Genomic DNA, 23972 nt, shown 5'->3' on the forward strand with positions numbered 1-23972 from the left:
TCGTAGACTGCATCATCACTTACCACCAGGTGAGATTGCAGTCAAGGACTAACTTGTAGTCGCCACAAATTTGAAATTCTTTGGATCCACCAATTGCTATCGGTTATCGCGTTACTGGCGCATTGTTTACTCCTTGGAAAATATATGTATAACTGCTTCGATAATAAAATTCAAATTTATTTTGCTCGTGCAACACAGCAAATTTCATTTCGTCTAACTGCAGCTTTAAAGTACAAACTGCGTAACTAACATTATATAATATCGTATAAGTGCACCTGTAGTATTGAAGGAGGTACTGTACTACAGTACATAAATCACAGTTTAAGACGATTTTATTCTGGCTTAATTAATAATTCGGTAATTTGCTCAACAAAGTGATTAAAGGGGCTTAAAAGTAATAATTTTGTTGAGAAACTAGACTTGAATTTATCGATATGTCCACAGCCCTAGTACCCCCTAACTTCTCTCTCCCTTTTCACCGTGTTCATACGTACAACAGCGCATGTACCCTGTTAAAATGTTAGTTCTCTCTCTTTAACAACAGCTAAAAAATAGCAGTTAGAAAGAGTAAGTGTGAGGATTGCTGATGTTATATCAAAGAGAACGAATGATTTAAAAAGCAGCTATGGTGTCTATGATTTGAATGTGATTGTGGGGTGGATGTCGCACACTTGCACTGTGCGAAAACTATTCGTCAGAGAACCACAGACAAAAGATATACATCCTGTAGTAGTTATACAGTAAGTGGCTGATCTATCGACTATAGTCAGTGTACTGCGAGCCATGATTTAGAAGAAATTTATCATTCGTTGTTTGAGTGTTAATCTAGTCGTGGTCTAGGAAAGTAGCCAAATACTAGCCCTGTGGCGTACACAAATCTTGTGCGAGCAGACTCTTGTTTATTGCGTCTTAAAATACAAACCGTGTCAATCGTGAAAACTTCATTTCTAACATGTAAAATCAGTGCTTCCTTCAGAATGTCGCAACAGAAAATATGTTTTCTACACGATAATTCCCCGGACTCCCTTCTGAACTTGAGTCTGGAATACATCATAGCAAACTTAGATCTTTACACAGAATCAGATGTGAGGAAGGATTGTTGGAGATTGAAAGGTGATATAATATTACCAGCAGAGATATGTGAAAGATTCCTTGAGGTGTACCAAAGGAAGAATGTTGTTAACGATCACGTCGCCAGCTTGTTCCGTAACCGAAATTGCACTCGTTTGGAGCATGTGCGACTCAAGAACTCAAGGGTGACTTTGGATGGCATTCGGTATTTGCTGGAACACAAGCCTTACGATATAGAACTGGTCAAATGTGAATACTTGTCCCAAGCTTGGCTGGAATTAATCAGTCACAATAGCGAGAATCTGGTGTCCCTGAAGTTTGGTCCACTCAAATATGTTGTTTCTCAAAAAGAGATTCTCTTACGGCAGCGCTGCTTCGTCATCAGTGCGCCTAATCTGCGGAGGCTCACCATCCAGTGCAGGGGGAGTGGGATATCACCCATACTGCTCTCAAGACCATTGCGCCACCTCACACATCTAGATTTATCTGATTTCACCACTGCGGGCTCAACCTGGGCCATATATGAGTTGAAAAATTTACGATCCCTAGTGCTCCACAGTGTATTGTGGTCAATGGAAATAGTAGAGTGGATATCAGGATTGCGCTTACTCCGGCACCTTGATATCTCGCAGGCCAATGAACGACTTGGAAAGTACTCCAACCCAAATCAAGTACTGGCTAAATTGGTGACAAATTTGACTGAACTAGAATATTTGGACATATCTGGTACAAATTTAGCAGGGACAGGATCTATTGTTGTTGGCCACATTGAACCAGGATCTTCTGATCAGGAAGCTGCTAATGTCCGTTGCGATATACCAGGGCTTATCACCCGTGTGAACAGACCGCTGGAGTTTCTTGGCTTATATGGAACCCACCATGGTGCTTGCAAGAGGCATGACATCCCAGCGAAAGTGGTAAGTTGAATTTATTATAAAAGAATATTATTTTTATGTATTAAAGAACTCTGGATGGACTGTCAGTTGAAGAGATTGTGCAGTTCTGTCCATTTCAATTCAGGATTTACTGCAAATCCTTAGATTATTTGTAAATTGAAGTCTTTTGACCATATAATTATTTTCCTTTCAAACTAATTGAAGTATTAACAAATTACAATCAAAACAATATTTTTAGGTTAATTATAGGCAATAAAATATGTACCCTATTCTCTACCACTAAACTAAATTAATAGGTTTAATACTTTTAGCTAAGTGCCTTTTCAACACAAAACATAGTGACAAGGATGGCACTACTTTTATACCTGCCAATTTAGTTTAGTTTAGAGATTTCCGTACAGTTGAATTGGCACCATTGTTAACAATTGGAATCCAGCCAACTCCAGTTGCATTATTTTACATCAACATTCATTTCATAGCTTTGCTTGATGTTGTTTTTAGTACTGTGTTGTTTTTTCAATGACATGTGGGAGTTTTGTATAAATATGTTGGAATTATGTGTTTACTTAAGAACATTTCGAAGAATAAAAACCAACTCCCCCACCAATTTAAAAGAATAATATTGTAGTGCCTTCAATACCTTAAATCCAAAATTTCTTTGAATCCAAATACTTTAAAATTATTTACCCTTGTATTTACCACACTCTTGTTATACTATGATATTAAAGCTCACCAAACTGTATGAGCAGAGCAGAGTAACTATATTGTTTATCCCATTAAAGTTTGGTGAAGACCTGATGAAGATTTTTTTTAATATAGTAATAATAATATACTACGATACTACACATACAATACACACATCGCCATCACAGCCCCAAAGTAAGCGTAGCTTGTGTTATGGGTACCAAGATGACAAGTGAATACTTTTATGAATAATATACATAAATACTTATAATATACAGATAAACACCCAGACACTGAAAAGCATTTATGTTCATCACACAAACATTTTCCAGTTGTGAGAATTGAACCCACGGAATTGAACCCAAGGGTTGAATTCAGAAAGCAGGGTTGCTGACCACTGTGCCAGTCTGCCGTCTTTTTGTTAATAGAAGACAAGGCACCTACATAGACTTTACCAAATCACTTGCATTCAGTATAATAGTTAAGAAGTTTTATGTACCAGTAGGTAGTTAAATAACAGTTGATACTTAGTTTTTTTTTGACACAGAATTTGATTTGGTATGTTTTAAAATCCTATTTATAACCATCAAATCCCATGTTCAGATGTTAATACAAACTATATTTAAAATATAATGATCTTAAACTCCTCCAATTCCAGTTCAAGTTGTAAAATATTTTATTACATAAATAATTCAAAAACAAATGCTATTTACATTCATGTAAAAATATAGACCATTTCCATTAGTTTAATTATCATAACATAAGTTATGTAATGGATGACACATACATACATTTTTATATAAGTATATGTTTCTTTAAAATTGAACTCTAAAAAAAATATTTTATTCAGCAAAAGTAAGTAACAATAATATATCATTTTAAATATAAGTTTTGTATATTATATTTAAGAAGATAGCCAAGATTATATGTGTATTATTTTAATTTGTTTTAAAGTATTTAGATAAAATAGTGACTTTATTATACTTTCTCAGATAAGATCACAATAAACAAACCATTACTGTTTTTTAATTTTGCAGATATCCCTGTTTTTTCTTTTTCTAGTTTATGTACCAAACTTTTGTTTACAAAGATAAATTTTGCCCTACAAGTACAATATAATTACAAATATATTGTGAAAGTACTGTAACTAGGGTAAGTTTTGGTTAATTTGTACTGTAGCCTAAGCTGCACCATAGCAATCTCTAAGCAACCTTGAATAAAACAAAATTAAATTGAACTATTAAACTATATCTTTAAATAAAAACAAGTGGTTCCGCACCAGCTTTCAGCAGTATTTACGAGTTCTGAATCATCTATTTTGACTATCTTTTTATTTTAGTGGTTATCATGTTCAACTTAGGATCACTAGGTTACTTGGTTCGCTTCCCGGTAAGAATCAAAAATCACCCCCGGTCAGGATATTCTGAAATTTTACGTCTAACGCGCCTAGTATTAGGAAACGAGTGAGAGCAGCCCTGGTGCCTGCAATACACTCTGAGCCTTGTTTTAAAGTATCTTGTGTAATGAGTCCTTGAATCTAATTAATGATCACTTACATGATAATAGGGTCTTTTCGCCTTTTCGCGTACGACGCCCAATTCGTGTCCAAATGACGGTACACTGTTTTACAACAGTGAAAAATAACAATACCGACACACCAATCTAAACAAGAGCGCTTCTATTGATGTTCGGACCTATGACAGGTACTCACACACAAACAAAAGATCTGTGCGTGCAACCCAAATTTAATGAAAAATAAACTAATCTTGCGTGGGCAACCAACAAGTGCTGACGCGCGAATGTGTTGTAAAAAAAATAGTGAGCAGCTGTACTTTTCACGGTAAGTATTTAAGGTGTTTATGTGAAATTCAGAATACTTTGTTATCCCTAGACCTTAATTGTGAACCACATTATAGGAATAACGATGTTTGTGCTTATATTTTTCTACTAACAGATTTATATAAGGTGGACGCGAACTGGTACATAAAATTTATAAAAAAATTACTTTGCGTCCGCTGTGGACGCAGATTACTCTAACTATGTCTCAGTCAGATGTTTAATTAAATACGATAACATGGGAAAAACAATATAAACTTCTTATCAATTTTAACATCATTAACATGCATAATATGATGGCTGATTTGCGTCCATATTATTAGAAATATAAAAAAAGATAATGAATGTCAAAAATCAGACTTGGACGCACAGTTTTCCTACATTAGAAACCCTATAACATTGTGTGTAACCCATGTTCCATTTTTAGGGTTCCTTACCCAAAGGGTAAAAACAGGAACCTAGTACTAAGACTTCGCTGTTCGTCTGTCACCAGGCTGTAGCTCAAGAATCGTGATAGTAAGACAGTTGAAATTTTCATGGATGATGTATTTCTATTGCCGCTATAACAATAAATTTAAAAAAATAGAATAAAATACGGAACGCGCGAGTCCGATTCGGACTTGGCCAATTTTAAAGGCTTTGTACCGAAATGGTAAAATAGAATCCTATAAAGCCATCGACATGATATTCGAAATAATAGTGAATCTATTAATGGAGTTAGTTGGAGGAGAAAAAAAATATCCTGAAGTGCAATTTATGTTTACTTTTATGATATCAGCAATTATTAAATAAATGTTTTGATTAAAATCACAAGCTTCCCTTTTTATTTCCTATTTCCCTTCCTAATTATTTCTAAACAGGTGGACGCCAATTGGTCCACAGGCGGACGCAATCTGGATTTTGTGGACGCAAAATGGGAAAATCGCCTGTTTCAGCTATTTGTACCTGTGTAGAATAAAACATCAGATGCGTTGTCCAAAACTGTGCATTAAACTTGACAAGACTATATAGGGACTACATTACAACCATATTTGATTAAAAACTACAGCACGGACATTTTTTTTTCACGTTCAAACCTAACAACTCCACTAAGTGGACGCAAACAGGCGAAATGACCCTAGTCGTAATTGCCAACTCTCGTTTGAATGGCATGGTGGGCTCCTCGTGCATACCGAGTATTCCATAGCATCTTTAGCCTATAGGAAGGTACTTATTTTGCGGTGCTAATGAAAGAGGCGATTTAAACTTGTCCTGCATCTGAAATAGGAGATCTACCTGCGTCGAAAAGTCGCCTTTTTCATTAGAAAGGCAATATTTCTCTAAAGTTTTCGGGAGTTAGTGTGATCCATATTTATATTTAAAAGATTGATTAATATATATCGGACTATCGACATAATATGCTAATTTCCGACCTCAAGGAATACACTGACATCAACAGAACGGAGGGCGGTGTCGATAAGAGCAAACGCACGTTGTTTGCACGTTGTTCAAACAGCGTTAGATTACGTAGTTCAAAGCGAACTGGGCATCACATGCACCCCGTGGTCTAAATAATGTCATAATATATCTTACGACGCACTTCGAGTGCAAAATAATGGTATTGCAGCTGCCCAGTTTCGTGGCACATAAGGGATTTTCGCGAAGGCGTCTAAGCCACAATGCGAAAAATATGTAAAGCAAGTAGTCACGACAGCCTCTTATTTATTTATTTAATTTTTTTGCCAGATTACTGGAGATGCAAATGAAGAACAAATCCTCACCGCGGGTGTGGTTTATATGGAGCGTCCTGGCATGCTGACACGGGTCCTCAACGACTTGTACTATATGTTCCGCAGCACAGAAAAATACAACAACTACGTAGGACGCACTTTGTCTGTTGTGCTTAACGCGATGGAACAGCATGTTTCCGAAAAGCACATCCAAATTTCTGGCAGGTAAAACAATTTCACGATTAGCAAGCTCTTGCTCTATTCGTTTTTATATTTCGGTTTTTAAGAATCCCGCTTAAACTGTTTATTTTGCCGGTCGAAAAGTGCATGTCTAACAAAATTAATTTTTATAAATCCTTCAAAACTCACAATGTCTCTAGTCTCGAATGAAACGTATCGTAATTCATTTAATTCGTGTAAAGCGGATAACCATCCAGTTAGAAAAGGATCAGCAAGGTTGAGGTCGAGGTCAAGGATAACATATATAAGATTTAATAATAGCGTCTTAATTTCAATGCAGCTACCCTCAACTGGCGTAGGTTCATCAGCTGAATTTTGTAGCAAAACAGTTATGTGGTTTCTTATTTCAGTGCCATACTCTTCTACATAGTGAAAGGTAAAGAGAAGACGCGCATTGGTATAAAGTTGAAGAAACGTATCATTACCACGCTGTTAGATGGCATGGAGGCTCATCTCGGAGACGACACTTTAATGCGAAACGGTTGCTTGACACTCTGCCAATTCAAGATACCTGTGGATGTGGTAAGTGTAATGAGAATTAAACGTTTGTTTGATTTCATATTGCAGAAAAGAGCTGTACGGTTAATATATAAACTTAAATCACGAGAATCTCTCCGAAAATTCAAAGAAATAGGTATCCTTACGGTAGCCTCACAATATATTTATAACAATATAGTATTTTTAACTGTGCTGGAATGGCAGCCCCGAACTGGTAAGCGCAGCGTTGATCGACCCCCAACGAGGTGGGCAGACGACGTTAAGCCCGTCGCAGTTAGCCGTTGGATCCAAGCGTCTCAGAACCGTGCAATTTGGAACTCCCTTCAAAACACCTATGTCCAGGAGTGGACTGAAATTACGTGTTATTACATTACACGTAAGTAATTACGTGCTTCGGAGAGCGCGTTTATGAAAACAGTCATATGGAAATCGAACATTGTGTAAAATCAAATCATGGAGTTTCAGATTATCGATCTATCTCGGTTATTATCACTAACATGTGATTATAATCATGAAAGCCATGTACACACACTCGCGTTGAAGCAGCGTGGTGGGTCGACACTTGAATATTTTCTGCTACGAGAGTAATAAATGTCTGTAAAACTTGAACAATGCATCTCAACCATGTCTATAACTAAAATACAGAGAAACCATTAAGCAGCATGCTTTGCATAGCGCTCAAAACTTTCTTACTGGAAGCCGACTTTGTCTTCGAGTTTCAAACAATGAAACCTTTAGAAAATGAATATTAAAGTAAAAACGCAGTAACAATACCGCGTTTATTTATATGAACATCAAACTATTTTTAACATACAAAAAATATAAGGTTTTGATGTTTGAATGATAACTATTTCATTCACCAAGACTCAACTGTTAGCGTGTATATACAGTGTGTAACTGTCAGCGGCGTGCACTTCATACATTCACAAAAGCACTGCCTACCCTTGAATACAAGGCGACTATGGGAATAACGGACGGCAACGTTCTTTGCTAATACTTCCATCTACTGCGATCAGCAAACCGTCTGCCCGGCGTCGTTAATACGGGCAAGCCCTCTCGGTAGGAGAGACCATTAGTCAAACAGAGTAATAGGTTATTGATTATTGAAGAAGTAGACTAAAATATGCTATTCGAAACGGTAATCTATCTCTGTGGTAATTTTCATGCAAATGTGTCCATCCGTATTTTCCCATTTATAATATTTGCAGATTTATTTTTACTTGTGTCTAGCCATCAGATTATTATTTATTTATTTATTTATATTCTTATTCTAACAATATCCTAATTTCCAACACTATCCTAAGCCTAAAGCGATGTTTAGCTTTTTGCTTTTTTAAAAAATAATCTTGACATATGCTATATCCTATGCTATTTAAGTACCTATCTATTCCCGTAACAAATAATCCACATTGCGATCCTTGTGTATTCACTCAGAATTTAGCAGCGAGAGTACACGAATTGTTGGTGAATTTCGAGAAAAATGCTTACCTTATGAGTTGAGTGAATAAATTAGTCTTTGCTTTAAGATAGAGCTGCCTAATCAAGTACCCCAATCGCCAACGCAAATTTGCACAGTGTATCTGAGTTCTATACTTTAGTGCTAAAGAGTTAGAAGTACTTTGACGACCTACCTGGCGCAGTGGTGAGGATGTGGTTTGTGAGGTCCCGGATCTGATCCCCAGCAGCGACAATTTGGAAATTTATTATTTCCTAATTTCCCTGGTCTGGTCTGGTAGGAGGATCTTTTATGCCTGGCTAGTCACCTAACCTACTGTTAAAGGCGTTCCGAGCGAAAGTTCAGAGCGATAAGCGTTCCGGTACGATATCGCGTAGCAACCGATGGTATGGCTTTCAACGTCCACACCCTTAATAGGTTAGCCCGCTACCATTTTAGAATGCATCATCACTTAACATCAGTCATGCTATCTTGTAGTGGATTAATAAAAATAATAAGTACTCTAAGAGACAGACTCTCATAAGTCCCCGCTCTAAGTATCTAAACCTCATACCTGATAGAAAAAATGATACGTAGCATTAACATTATCCGGTCATTTATTGAGTTGTAAGATGGTCAACTTAAAAATTTACGAATGTAATCATTTTACTGGCTTCTGTTATTGTTCACCGATTGTATATTTATATATTGACTACCTTGTCAGTTTGTAAACAAATATGCCAATGATAAAGGAGAATTTGAGGTGTGATTCATAATTAATTAAAAGTATTATTGTTGGGTGTTTTAGTTAACAACCAATTAAAAATTATAGGAGTTGAATAAAAATTTATAGTAAGTTACTTAGAAGAAATAAAAAAACGTTTTCCGTTTTGGATTATTCCTACAATCCATCCAGAAATCCTTGCAACAGATTTCTTTCGTTTCGTATCGTATGATGCGGTCCGGTTCTGACTTTGCTATTTACCACCCTACCATAAAAGACGTGCCGCTAAGCGATTTAGGGTTTCTGTGCGATGTCGCGTAGACACCGATTATGGGTGGGATATATGGTTTTAATATAACCGCCATAACCCTAAAAACCCTGTTACCATCTTAGACTACACCATCGCTAATTAGCAGGTGAGATTGCAGTCAAGGGCTATCTTTTAGTGGAATCCAAAAAAGAACACGAGTATTCTAACATTTCAAGGCACCGGCCAATGCTGATTTGATTTGATCCCTCCATAGCATCGCTGAACTGCCCCGCTATTAGAGTCTACTTTGCTCTGGACGTCAGGCAACGTGAACATCAGGTGTCCCTTAGAAAAGAAAAAAGAATTAAGTCAATGGAAAAAGTCTCACGGATCTAGATTGCGAGGTAAATTCATATAGACCTTAACACAGACCTTAGCCAGGTTGATATGTCAGGAGACCATACTATTATATATAATATACACGCACCCGGCATATTTAGCGGAACACAAATCATATAAGGTTGCTGGCTGGTTTATACGTCATTTAATTTTAAAAGAAATATTTTCAAATTAAGAAAACAACTGAACATCACAGTTTATGCAATTGTTTTAATTTTATTCAAATACACCTTATCTGGAGTGAACTTCGAGCATTTCTACCTTCTGAGTTTGATTTAAAATTTCATTTAAAAACTGTTTTTGTTAGTTTTTTTTATTCGCGTTACTTTCTGGAGTTGCCTGACTTAACCTCAACGGAGATTGCCAGGGAACTCGAAATGCGAAGAAATGGTAAACCTACAAAGTGACATCCAGAGATCTGCGTCGATGAGTTTCAACGATCCATCGCAGCAGGGAGACCGGTACTTATGTGAGAAGAGCAGGACAAGGCAGAAAAAGACTCACTTCGAGTAGGGATGATCGTTTCATTCGGCTTCGTGTACACGTAGATACCCCCGTTTGACGGCCGTCCAAGCCCGACACGAGTTAGAAGCTGTGCGGGGTGTTTCCGTAAGTGAGCGCACGGTACGAAGAACTTACGCTTACGTACGTTTATTTGTGCCCGCCAAGGCTCCAAGGCTCTAGGTAAATCATCGTAGAAGCAGGTTAACTTGAAACCAATGGAGTAAGGTATTATTTAGTGATGAGTGCAGAATTCTCTTAAATCAAATTGACGGCAGGCAAAGAATATACAGACGCAAAGGAGAACGATACATTCAGACAAATTTTGAAACTACAGTTGCATACGGTGTCGGATCAATAATGGTTTCGGCGGGCATTTGTTTCGGAGCTCGCACAGACTTGGTAGTGATTGACAGAGGGAGTCTGACTGCAGACCGCTATATCGGAGAAGTTTTAGAAGAAAATTTCGTATTGTTTTCCCCATATACCGGTGACGATTTAGTTTTTATGCAGAATAATGCTCGGCCGCATACCGCTCGGGTAACTCAAGCTTATCTTAATGATATGAATATCACTGTTACGGAGTGGCCGGCGAGATCACCGGATATGAACCCAATAGGCCACGTTTGGGACTTGCTGAAAAGAAAAGTTGAGTCCAGAATTCCAGCTCCTGCCAACGTGGGTGAACTGCGAATCGCCGTAGTTTTGGAATGGCGGAGACTATCCCAGGAGACCATCGATATATGTCCAGCAATATGCCTAAACGGGTAGAAACTTTAATAAGAGCACGTGGACGAAATACGCGATATTAATCACCATTTTTCTAATGTAATTAATTGTTATTTTAATATAAATTTTCACTTTTTTCACAAATAGCCTTTACTCGCAAAATCTGTTTTTAATGTGATCTCATTTTAAGTAAAACAAATGAAACTTTAAATAACAAAAGAAGTGTAGTAAGTAGATTTTAAAATAAAACCATATTTTTTAAATTAATGACCTTTTTTTTGTGTTCCGCTAAATATACCGGTGTGTATATATACACGCCCCGCTGTTTATTGCGCGGTTTGTACGTAACAAGGTGTTTCCTTGTCTGAGTACTAGCTTCCCTCCAACTACCGCTGTAGCTCGTTGCAATTTTATATAATGTAATAACATACTTGCGCATGCACTTCGACTCTATAATATTATCTATCCATATATATAAATATAGAGAGAGAGATATACGGAGGTTGGACAACATTATAAACAACTTGGTTGATTGATGCAGTCTAAGATGGAAGCGACTAACCTGTTAGGGACTACGGTAGTCATACCCCTAATCGGTTTCTACGCAACATCGCAACGGATCACTAAATGGCTTAGCGGCACGTCTTTGTCGTTAATCTGTTAAATTTTGCTTTACAACTTACACATTGCATATTTTTTACCTTTTTCAGCTCTTCGAATACGAACGCGTAGTGCAGATATTGCTAAGTGGCGTGGCAGACGTGAATCAGGAGGGTTTTGTGCAGCGCATTGCTATTTATCTCCTGAACTCCTTGGCTTGTCAGGTGGACGGAAACCAGAAGCGTTTCCTTGGAAACCACGGGGCTATTGGGGTAAGTTGGAATTTGAAAGATTTATTTCCCAAGCAATAATAGCCCTTTTAACGTAAGCAATTAAAATACAACTTGCTTTAACGGTGAAGGAAAACATCGTGCGGAAACCTGCATGCCTGAGAGTGCTCAATTATGTTTTCAAAGGCGTGTGAAGTCTACTAAGTCCAATCCGCACCTGGCCAGAGTGGTGGGCTGGGCCTATAAACCCTTCTCACTCTGAGAGGTGAGCTCTGCCCTGCAGATAATGGATTTTTAATGATGATAATGAAGGGCTGTTTAGACTATCTATATATTTTCATGTGTTCCTAGTATATTGAATGCAAATTATTTTGAAGAGGTTTTAGTTTGATTGTGTAAAAATAACTAACGCATTAATGATTATATGAATTTTTAACAATTATTAATAAAAGCGCGTCCGTAATATAACAGCTAGCTAGCGTTTTATGTATAAAATGTGAAAATGATCTTCATTTTAAACATAGGCTTGAGTATTAATAAATTGACATTGAGCTAAGAACGGGTTCTAATCGACACTTCTCTAATTAGTGCAGTACAAAACCTGTGCAGTTTTCACTAAAAATGCACAAGATGCAGATAAAAGTGCACAAGTGGGTGCATTTTGTATTGTGGGTGACGTCAATAGTCATCAAGTGTGTAGCTATACTTAGCCAACGTTTCTAGGGCACTTTTACTAGCGCCTCGTTACTTTAAATAAATGAGTATTATTTGCTTGTTAATAGGCTTCGAGTGTTGATAAAGCACTTGTAATCATATGTGAAATGGTTGTGTAGACACGCTTAATAACCTAGAAAGAATTACTTTATAGAATAACTTTCTAACATTTTTTTTTTATAATTTTTTATTTGTGTTTTTACCTACACTTGGAGGAAATATAAATGTTATAAATTTAAAATGCATATAAAACTTTGAACCTGCGACTCACGATCGCGGCCTGAGCGATTTCTCCAATTAAGCTACGGCTGTCCTACCGTCGATGCCGAATTTATAAAACTTTCTAACATTTGCTCTGTCTTATAGGAAATAACTGGATTGCGATGTCATAAAAAATGAAAATATAAAGTTCTATCTACACCGTTATTTTACTTGAACCGCGAATTTCTATATTCTATATTTGTAGGTAGGCTGATCTTAATTTTTCGAAATCTGCTTTACTCTTGTTTTATTACATTCTTCTGTTTTGTTTTAAGCGAATTTTTTATTTATTTGATTGGCATACACATTAATTATTAGCGAAAATTCCAATAGCTATAGCGCACCTACTTGAATAACTCTATCATATTAAAGTGTTCATTGGCAACGATTCTGGTATGTATACTTCAACGCTCAGAGCTTACCCTCTACGCTTTTCCAATGTGGTTAGGCGGTCTTTATTATTACATCACGAATTATTAATAGAATCGATACCTTAACGTGCTTTTGAAGGCTTAAACAACGCCCATTTCCCAACTCGAAGCGTGCACTGAGAATTTATTGACCCTTAACCCCATTACATATTTCTTTAGTATTCAAACCCATGGACCTATTTTCACTTCGTCAAATATGCTAATAACTAAGCAGAGTGGTAATAAAAAGGAGGCCAGGAGAAGTTAAATAAAAGCTATCGTGTAATGTAGATCCGTTTAACTCAGCGTTACCCTTAACGAGGTAGAGAGACGACATCAAACGAGTCGCTGGGATTTGCTGGAAACAACCGGCCTGAGACCGTGGAATTTTGTACTCCCTACAAAAGACCTTGTTCCAGCAGTGGACTTCAATCTATATATATATATATATAGTATAACTATAGCATTTTATAATAGAACTAATATGCATTCAAGTAAATTAACAATTAAACTGCGAACTATCCATTTACTGCAGCAGATACTGCCTCGTTATAATTGTCTTTTATACACAAAAATCATCATCTATATTGATTAATGACACTATTCTTGAATCTACTTCAGCATTTGCGACCCGTTTGCGACTGAACACAAATCTATCTATAACATACACTGTTTATTGTATCCTAAGGTGGAGCGTGTTTGCCTAAAATATTCGTTTTCGATTTGAAGGAATCCATGTTATTGGTAGCAGGGAAGATGGAAGCCTAAATTGCATTGGCATTCTAAACCTGTGGTGTGCAGTTGTGATTTCAACGTTATTACGAGTATTTTACACATATATACAACGTGTAAATAAAAACCGAAATAACACTTCACGGGCTTTATTTTTTTTTATTACTTTTATATTATTTCTGAACTTCAATATATCTATAAATACATACTTTCTGCTGGCAAATAAACTCAATGCCATTGCAATTGTATAAAAGGTGCAAATATTTATTTTTAAATAGTTACATTTCACAAATGCAAATTATAAATACGTGGACAATTGCGATTATCTACTTCATTTGTTGAAGCGTAGTAGTTTTTTTAAAGATCGTTTAAGTACTTGTAAGCATACGCATTTTATTATTCTTCTAATTAAAATGTTACAGTGAACCCCCGTTATTGCAAGACATCTTTTATTATTGAATATCATTCTGTCAATCTTCGCTAACATCTATAATGCAAGATTAGATAATCAATAGATTATCTGTAAAAATCCGTAATAAAAACTATTTTTATTACTTTTGTAAATGTATGTGTTTTTATATCATACTAGCTGACCCCAGCGCCATCTGTCGGGCTGATTTGTGAATCTAATCTAAACTATCCAGGGTGCCACCCAAACGTATACCGAAAAATTCATTCAAATCGGTCCAGCCGTCTAGAGGAGTTCAGTGACGCACACACAAGAAATATATATACATAATCAAATAATATATCGCTTTCTGCTGGCAATAATACTCAATTGCATAATTGCAATGATATTGAGTATTATTGCCAGCAATTATCATCATTGTGTACATGTTTAATTTTGAATAGTAACATTTCACAAATGCGAATCCTTGCTAATATTGTAAATGCGAAAGTGTGTGTGTTTGTTTGTCACGTCGTGGCTTAACTAAGCGACGAATCAACCTGATATTTGGCATACAGTTATCTGATAGGACTTTTTGCTCGAGACACACCAGCGATTAAAACGGGATTTGTAATAAACGCGTCAACAGCAAGTTTTTCGAGCAAGTTTTTCGACCTTTAAGTTGGAGGTTTTGGAATATATTTTTTCCGAATTCTCATTTCGACAAAGACGTGCGTGCTAAGCGATTTAACGTGCCGGTGTGATATCACGTAGAAACCGATTAGGGGTACGGGGTAAATATAACCGCCATACTCCCTAACAGGTCAGCCCGCTACCGTCTTAGACTGCATCATCACTTACCGCCAGTTGACATTGCAGTCAAGGGCTAACTTATAAAGTAATTAAAAAAAAAAAAAAAAAAATTGACTCATAACTGGTACTACAAGAAGTACCTATTAATATTCTTTCAGAAAATGTTGAACCTGATATCGGATCGGCTTGAGAGGCGCGTATGTGACGACGTGCTGGAAGTTGCTTGGTCTACCATGTGGAACGTTACCGACGAGACGCCACAAAACTGCCAGCGCTTCCTGGACAATCGAGGCATGGAGTACTTCTTAGATTGCCTCAAGGTAACGAAACGTTTTCGACTGATATAAATTCACACAGAAGCCAATATTCGATAGGCGACCTTCCCAGTCGTGAGCGCTGTGTTTACTAAATAGATAAATAAATAAACATACTACGACAATACACACATCGCCATCTAGCGCCAAAGTGAGCGTAGCTTATGTTGTGGGTACTAAGATGACTATGAATATTCTTTATAAACAATATATATAAAAACTTATAATGGAAGGCATTGGATTCGATCCCCGGTAGCGGTCATTTAGGAATTTATGATTATAGATAGAGAAGGTTAGAAAAGGCTACACCGACGAGAGATTAGCTCTTAAGTTTGAAAAGAATTTTCACTGGTCTGGCGGGAGGCTTTGGCCGTGGCTAGTTATATATAAATAAATAAATATACTACGATACTACACACATCGCCATCTAGCCCCAAAGTAAGCGTAGCCTTAGCAAGAGCTTACAAGAACGTTTAAGAAGAAGAATTTTCACTGGTCTGGTCTGGTCTGGTGGGTGGCTTTGGTCGTGGCTAGTTATATATAAATAAATACTACGACACTACATACATCGCCATCTAGCCCCAGAGTAAGCGTAGCTTGAGCAAGAGCTTACAAGAGATTAACTCTTAGTTCTTAAGTTTAAGAAGAAGAATTTTCACTGGTCTGGTTTGGTCTGGTGGGTGGATTTGGCAGTGGCTAGTTATTTATAAATAAATAAATACTACGACACTACATACATCACCATCTAGCGCCAAAATAAGCGTAGCTTGTGCTATGGGTACTCAAATGACTGAGGAATTTTTTTTTTAATACTATACATAAATACTTATAATATACAGATAGAAACCCAGACGCTGAAAAACATTCATGTTTATCACACAGACATTTTCCAGTAGTCGGAATCAAACAGACGGTCTTTAACTCCGAAAGCAGGGTCGCTGCCCAATTTAGCGTTTCGGTATAATGCCGCGTAGAAACCGAACCGATGCACGATGGCTTAAGACAATTGCGATACCACTAACATAACTCAGACTCCATCATCATTTACCAGGGCTTACTTACAGAGTTGTAGAAAAATAAAAGTTACTTATATTAACTTTCGAATCCCAACACGCATCATCCGTAACTTTTCTAAGCTATGTGCGTTTTAAGCAATTCAAATATCACTTGCTTCGACGGTGAAGGAAAACATAATTCAAATTCAAAATTTCTTTATTCATGTAGGCCTATCACAGGCACTCATGAAGCGTTCATACATAAATGTTTACATAATTGTAAGGGGATCGTGATAACTTCGTTCGCCACCTTAAACCTAAAGCTACGAGGGTTCCAAACGCGCCCTGGTCTAAGAAGAGCCCACAACAAACTTAGCGGGGTAAAAATTTTTTTTATGTTATCACCATCTCGCAGTAAATTTATATTCAGCTATGAAGCTAGAGCAATTCACACCCAAGCTTTTTTTTATCGTTTAAGTAATCATTAATATTATAATAGGATTTTTCAAATTAACCATGAGTTAACCTGTGGACTCCACTAATCCGCACTGGGCCAGCGTGGTGAACTACCTAAACCCTTCTCACTGTAGGAGGAGACCTGTGTCGGGTGGGCCGGTAATGGATTGATATATTGATGATGATGAACTTTCAGAATTTCCCGGACAAAGAGGAATTGCTGCGTAACATGATGGGCCTGCTCGGGAATGTGGCTGAGGTGGTTGAACTCCGGCCGCAGCTCATGAACAAACTGTTCCTCACAGTCTTCTTCGAGCTTCTGGACTCTTCTAGCGACGGCATTGAGGTATTTATCAACCGACTCTTTCCTTCAGAAAGGAGGAGGTTATAATGCGGATGTTTCATTTTATGTAAATTCGGGCATAAGTGTGTACGTATATACAACGTGTAACCGAATAACGAAATAATGTTGAAGAATGCATAAGTATATTTCATAAGGAATCACCCTGTAAAAATATTAAATCAAAACAAGTATTATTTTTCCATACAAACGAATTCAAAACATTATTAGTGTTTACTCATGGCAACCCTATTGAAGATAAAAGACCGACACGCTCATAGTACCTACGCTTCGCGGCGCGTACCTAATGAAGTGACAGGATTTTGATCTCTTTGAATAAAAATTATGGCTGTGGATTACTCAAAAACTATGAAATTTTTCGGTTTCACAGAGAAGTCTCAGAGACAGTAAATAAAGTTCCTCTAAAGCCTGGGAAGTATCATTTCGGTTTTCATTCACACGTTGTATACATAAAGGGATTACCAAAATGTTTTTTTTTGTTCGTTTCGAAATGGTGCTATTTAAATTTCACGTAGATCTGATAATGAGTATCGGAGACAGACAACGGAACTCTTCAAAAAATTACCGCAAATCAACCGCAAATAACTATCATACAAATATACATTGTATACGCAATTACACAATATAACATCACTCCTTTACCTTCGAAAAGGTTATACGGATGTTTCATTATATCGTGGTACACCCATATTTTCTATCAAAATCAGTAGTAGTTGCATATATATTTTTCTAGAAGCTAGATTCTCCTGAAAGTTTATCATATTGTATTCAAGCATATATTATTTATATATTTGTAGTTGGTAATTGGTATAGCATTTATTTCCGAAGTCGCTTTTTATTCGTTAAAAGAATTTCTAAACTAGACAGTATAATTATACTGATTTTACAGCTAAATTTAATTTTACCGCACCTACCGTCCATTTCATGAAACTAAAGATAACTCTAATATCCGACCTTCGAATGCCTTTTAATAGCTGAAGATCAAAAGAAATATTTAAATCAGTGTTGCTTCGATGAAAATACGCAGTGATTTTTTATTGTCGCACATCGATATTTACTTTAATCTATTTTGTCTACAGTAAACTAACTCTTAAACAAAATTCTAACAATAATTTTTTATTTTTTATTTCTTTCTTATATTTAAATTTGGAAGAAACTGAGTTCTATCCTGTGTGAAGTATATGCGTTGTTGTGGTTCTCTTAGGTACCAAAAAAATTATTCGCAATAGAATAATATTGCGAATCATTTGTATAAACTATCCTAACTCTTAAGAAATTTATTAAAAAAAAAAACATACACACTATATCTTTGTCGGTAGGCTGGTTACAAGTCACGGCCAGAGCCTCCCAGGCCAGACCAGACCAGGGAAAATTCAGAAATTATGAAATCCCAAATTGTCCCTTCCAGGATTCGAACCCGGGACCTCCTACTTAAATTCACAGCGCCCACCGTTCCGCCGTTGCGACATAGTTTTTGGCGGCCAAACATCGTGTCCTTGAAATTATATATAATAGATAATAACAAAAATCAACAGGTGAGCTACAATGCAGCGGGTGTACTGGCCCACATGTTATCCGACGGCCCCGACGCCTGGACCGTGGATGAGCCGTCCCGTATTGCTGTCCTCGATCGCTTAGCCGCAGCAGTAGAGAGATGGGACCGCAACGCTGAGAGGAACATCAACTACCGTTCTTTCGAGCCGATACTGACGCTTTTGCACATTTACCACACGCCCCAGTGCCAGCATTGGGCCGTTTGGGCGCTGGCCAACCTCACCACCGTCTACCGTGAGTAAAATATAAATTATTAAACAGTATATCTTTGAAAATTTAATTTATGTCCATAAAATAATTATTTTTACTTCGTGATAGTTTAGCTTTCTTTTGGTACGTATATACAACGTGTAACCGAATAGCGAAATAATTTTGAAGGATGCGTAAGTATATTTCATAAGGAATCATGTAAAAAGTCATCTGTAAAAATAAATAAATAAAAAGAAGCATATTCATTTTTCCATACAAACGAATTCAAAACATTCTAAGTGTTTACTTATGATATTTTGATTATTGAAGATAAAATACCGGCACGCGCATAGTACCTACGCTACGCGACCGTTCCTAATAAAGTGACACTTGATTTAAATTTGGCATGTGTTGGGGCAATATCTATTTTGTTTCAGAAAAATGACAGTGCTTTAGTCATAAACTATTAGCGTTTACGTTAAACAGATAAGTCTCACTAGAGATAGTAAATTATGTACCTCTAAAGAATCTAAGAAGCAATATTTCGGTTTTCATTTACACGTTGCATTCTTCATGATAGTTCTTCACGTTGCCTTTCGCAGCATATTGGGTACAAACAAACAAACCAACTTTCCTCTTTAAACGGGCTGTAACAATATCAATATCAGAAATAAATGTAAACCAGTCGTGCAGTTTGCTAGGCTACATAAAATCGTAATTCAATCAAGGGCAACTGAAATTATTTTATAAAAAACTCGCTGTTGCCCGCAATTTCGTCCGCGTTTGTTTTTGTTTTTAAAGCATATTATAAAAAAATAATCGGGTGTAGTTTTAATAAGAACTTTTTCAATTAAGTGTATCTTTAAAATTAACTCTTTTGTGTTAATGTTGTCCTTAGTAGTAAGTCTTGTTTACAGGTCGCAAGTATCATTTATGCTTGTTTAGTACGTTTTGTATACAGATCCCGAGTGTCTTTTATTCAATTGTATCACGTCTCGTATACAGATCCCGAGTATATTTTATGCAATTGTATCACGTCTCGTATACAGATTGCGAGATTATTTTATGCAAGCGAGATTAGTTTATGATCCGCGAGTGTCTTTTATGCAAGTTTAGTCCATTTCGTAAGCGTTTCTCAAGTGTCTTTTATGCATTGTTAGTATGTATCTTAGGGTCTTTTATACAAGTTTAGTACAATCTCGTATACGGTTCTCAAGTGTAGTTTATGCTAGTTTAGTACGTCTTGTAAACAGGTCGCAGGAGTCTTTTATGCAAGTTTAGTACATATCGCATACGGTTCTCAAGAGTCTTTTATGCAGGGTTAGTACATCTCGTATACAAATCGCGAGTGTCTTTTATGCAAGTTTAGTCCATTTCGTAAGCGTTTCTCAAGTGTCTTTTATGCGTTTTTAGTATGTTTCGTATACAGATCGCGAGGGTCCTTTATACAAGTTTAATACAATCTCGTATACGGTTCTCAAGTGTAGTTTATGCAAGTTTAGTACGTCTTGTAAACAGGTCGCAAGTATCTCTTATACAAATTTTGAACATCTCGTATATGATCAGCGAGTGTCTTTTATGCAAGTTAAGTACATATCGTATACGGTTCACAAGTGTCTTTTATGCAAGATTAGTGCATCTCATATACAGATCCCGAGTGTCTTTTATACAAGTTTAGTACAATCTCGTATACGGTTCTCAAGTGTCGTTTATGCTAGTTTAGTACGTATTGTAAACAGGTCGCAGGAGTCTTTTATGCAAGTTTAGTACATATCGCATACGGTTCTCAAAAGTCTTTTTTTGCAGGGTTAGTACATCTCGTATACAAATCGCTAGTGTCTTTTATGCAAGTTTAGTCCATTTCGTAAGCGTTTCTCAAGTGTCTTTTATGCGTTTTTAGTATGTTTCGTATACAGATCGCGAGGGTCCTTTATACAAGTTTAGTACAATCTCGTATACGGTTCTCAAGTGTAGTTTATGCAAATTTAGGAAGTCTCTTAAACGGTTCGCAAGAGTTTTTTATGCATATTTAGTACGTACGTCTCGTATACACTTCGCAAGTTTCAGTATGCAATTTTAGTACGTATCGTATAAAGTTCGCGAGTCTATTTTTTTCAAGTTTAGTACATCTCATGCACGTTCCGCAAGTGTCTTGTATGCAAGTTTTGTACATCTCGTATATGATCCGCGAGTGTATTTTTTTCAAGTTTAGTACGTCTCATATACGTTCCGCGAGTGTCTTTTATGCAAGTTTAGTACATATCGTATACGGTTCTCAAGTGTCTATTATGCAAAATTAGTAATTCTCGTATACAGTTAGCAAGTTTAGTAGGTATCTCTCTTATAATGCAAACTGAAGCGGCGATAGTGGGTAGGACTATGACCTCACTTCCAGGGAGTCGAGTTTGATTCCCTACACGCACCTCTAACTTTTCGAAGTTATGTGCGATTTAATATATCACTTGCTTAAAAGGTAAAGGAAAACATCGTTAAGAAACCTGCATTCCTGAGAGTTCTCCATAATGTTCTCAAAGGTGTGTGAAGCCTTAACCCCATCGCACTGTGCGAGTAGACTCGTGCCCTGTAGGCCGGTAATAGCTTGATATGATGATGAATGCAAACTAAGTTCTAAGCGTACCACCAGTGATTTATTATATATTAAACGTTCCAGCTGAGAAATACTGCAGCTTGATCGAGGCAGAGGGTGGCTTACAATTGCTACATGACGTACTGCGACACCCCGCACCGTACCCCTTGATAAAGGACCTGGCATTGATCGTCATCAACAACTGCAGCAACTTCTGGGACGACCCCGAGGTGCAAGAAAATTATTAGCAGGAAGACTACTTCGAGCCTCTGTATCCCCTGGATGATATGTAAATGATTATTCGGTGACGGGTGCAGCGCTTGAAGTGATGAATTAGCATGATGTGATGGACACTTTTTCTTCAACCCAATCGGGTACTTCGTTATTAGTAGTCAAGTATAGACCGCGATACGTCGACATGGCAATATGAACGAGAATACCCAAAACGTTGTTGCTTTCAACAACGTACGCGAGATTTACAATCGTTAAAAACGCGTCCAAAGTGATTACTATTTTCTACCTTCCTTCATTTATTCGATTGCGTGAAGTTTAACATCGATTAATATGGAGGAGCGCCATCTGTTGACAGCACAGTTTCCCAGTACTGTAACTAGATGTCGCTTCTTCGTTACCATATAAATCGTAATTAAATTTCACGCGATCGATTAAGTGAACGTTGGTAGATAATCTCAAACTCGGCACTCAGAACTAAGACTAAAACGTGTTAAGCAATTCGCAATCTATTCTTCTTCACCTCAAACTTCATGTCTACTTTCGCGGACTTTAAATAACTTAACACGTTGTGCGTGAGTGTTATTTACTTTGCTTAATACTGGAGTGAATTATGAAGGGATAACTTGAGCTTGAAGATACAGGAAATACCGTGACGCCAACCCTCTATCCCAATCTAATATAACCTAACTGGTAAATGTTATGGTATGGTCGGTTATTCGTGTTAAGAATTATTCAATAATATAAATTGATGTTTTAAATGTGAAAAATAAACAAAAAATCACAAAAAAATTAAATATTAGTGTCATTATAATCTTCTCTAAATTAAATTGTATTAAATATAAATTTTGCCTAAGAGTTAATATATTATTTAGAGTTAGAGAAAAATTATTGATACCAATTCGTTGTACACTAATTCTTAACTGAGCTGAAAAGAGTGTAGCATTTTAAAGCGGTCACGTATTGAAAGCGACAGAACCGTACTCAATAATTCGATTTGCTTGCTTATTTTGTATAGAAATAATATTCGATTCCTTACATTTTTGTACATAATATTCTATTAATTACCACTTTACTTTTTTTTTTAATACTCTTTAGGATTCAATTTCTGGTGATTACTTTTTAAAAGGAATTAAATCCATATTTATTATCAAACTTTCATCAGAAATTTAACGTCATGAACTGTCGCATGTCTCTTAGGAATATAATACAAAATGAAGTAAAAAAATTAGGATTTACACTGAAATAAATTTACGTAAAATATTTTAAAAATGTGTATATAAATTATATTTATAATTATTTGATTAAGTAAATATGTATTCTTTTTGTTTGTTATATGTAAAACTAAAATATAAATTATTTATGTATTTTGTAGTTTGATAAAATACTGTATTGTTATTTTATTTTTAAATTTACGATGAAAAAAGTGTATTGTCTTGATTTTTACGGCCATCTCGCTTAGGGCTTTCTTTCTAACTGCCTAAGGAATAAATTGTAATTTGCCAAATTTTAAATATATCTCTTCGGTATTAAAAAGCGATTAACACATCAACTCTCGTCGAAATAATTAATATATTCAAGTGACAGAAACTGTAGAGAAAAAACAAAAAAAAAGATCTTTATTAGCGGAGGTAAAATAAACATTTATGTGCTACAAAATTTTAAGTATATGATACTTGTAATGTAAATACATAATTTTACTAGTAGATTTTAAGAACAATCTTTCTTGGTCCAGTTTATAATTAAAATTATATAAAATTAGGTATATGGAAGGTGTAGGTAATATTCTTAGTACACTGTACTAATGATAATTACTGAGGCAGCTTACATTTTTTTAGCACATTGTAAATTGGAACTGGAATTTTTATGTTTATTTTTTTAGTTTTGTTTTAGCAAATAGTTTATCTTATAATTTGCCGAATTACGACAGTAATTTTTCATATTCATAGGGCGCCAAATAAGCTCTTTGTAACGATATAAAGTATTAGATGTTTTTTTTTAAGCTACTATTGTTTGAATTTTAATAAAAACTATTCGTTTTATGTGCTTTTCTTTATTTTTAATTTTTTGTTGTGCGTGTTGAATAGTGTTTAGCTTTCACGTGTTAAGAGCTAGTTCTCAGTATGGCGGACGGGGCGCTTTTACGTACCCACAGCGCTTATGTA

The 23972-nt window shown here is 36.2% G+C and overlaps 1 protein-coding gene across 1 annotated transcript; it reads left to right on the top strand.

Annotated features, from left to right (window-relative positions):
* Window positions 1-977: 977 nt before the first annotated feature.
* LOC120636185 (protein zer-1 homolog) lies at window positions 978-23053 on the top strand. Its single transcript, XM_039907532.1, has 8 exons — window positions 978-1988; window positions 6213-6421; window positions 6787-6958; window positions 11683-11844; window positions 15279-15440; window positions 17082-17231; window positions 18782-19034; window positions 21661-23053. Exons 1-8 carry the CDS (start codon window positions 978-980, stop codon window positions 21822-21824), a joined length of 2283 nt encoding a protein of 760 aa, XP_039763466.1. The 3' UTR covers window positions 21825-23053.
* Window positions 23054-23972: the final 919 nt, after the last annotated feature.

Source organism: Pararge aegeria, chromosome Z (genome assembly GCF_905163445.1).
Source record: "Pararge aegeria chromosome Z, ilParAegt1.1, whole genome shotgun sequence".
NCBI classification, from domain to species: Eukaryota; Metazoa; Arthropoda; class Insecta; order Lepidoptera; family Nymphalidae; genus Pararge; species Pararge aegeria.

Coding starts and splice junctions, on each gene's coding strand:
- LOC120636185 (XM_039907532.1), top strand. CDS start 978: ATGTCGCAACAGAAAATATGTTTTCTACACGATAATTCCCCGGACTCC. Junction 6,422..6,786: donor CACATCCAAATTTCTGGCAG/GTAAAACAATTT, acceptor TTCTTATTTCAG/TGCCATACTCTTCTACATAG. Junction 17,232..18,781: donor CTTCTAGCGACGGCATTGAG/GTATTTATCAAC, acceptor AAAAATCAACAG/GTGAGCTACAATGCAGCGGG.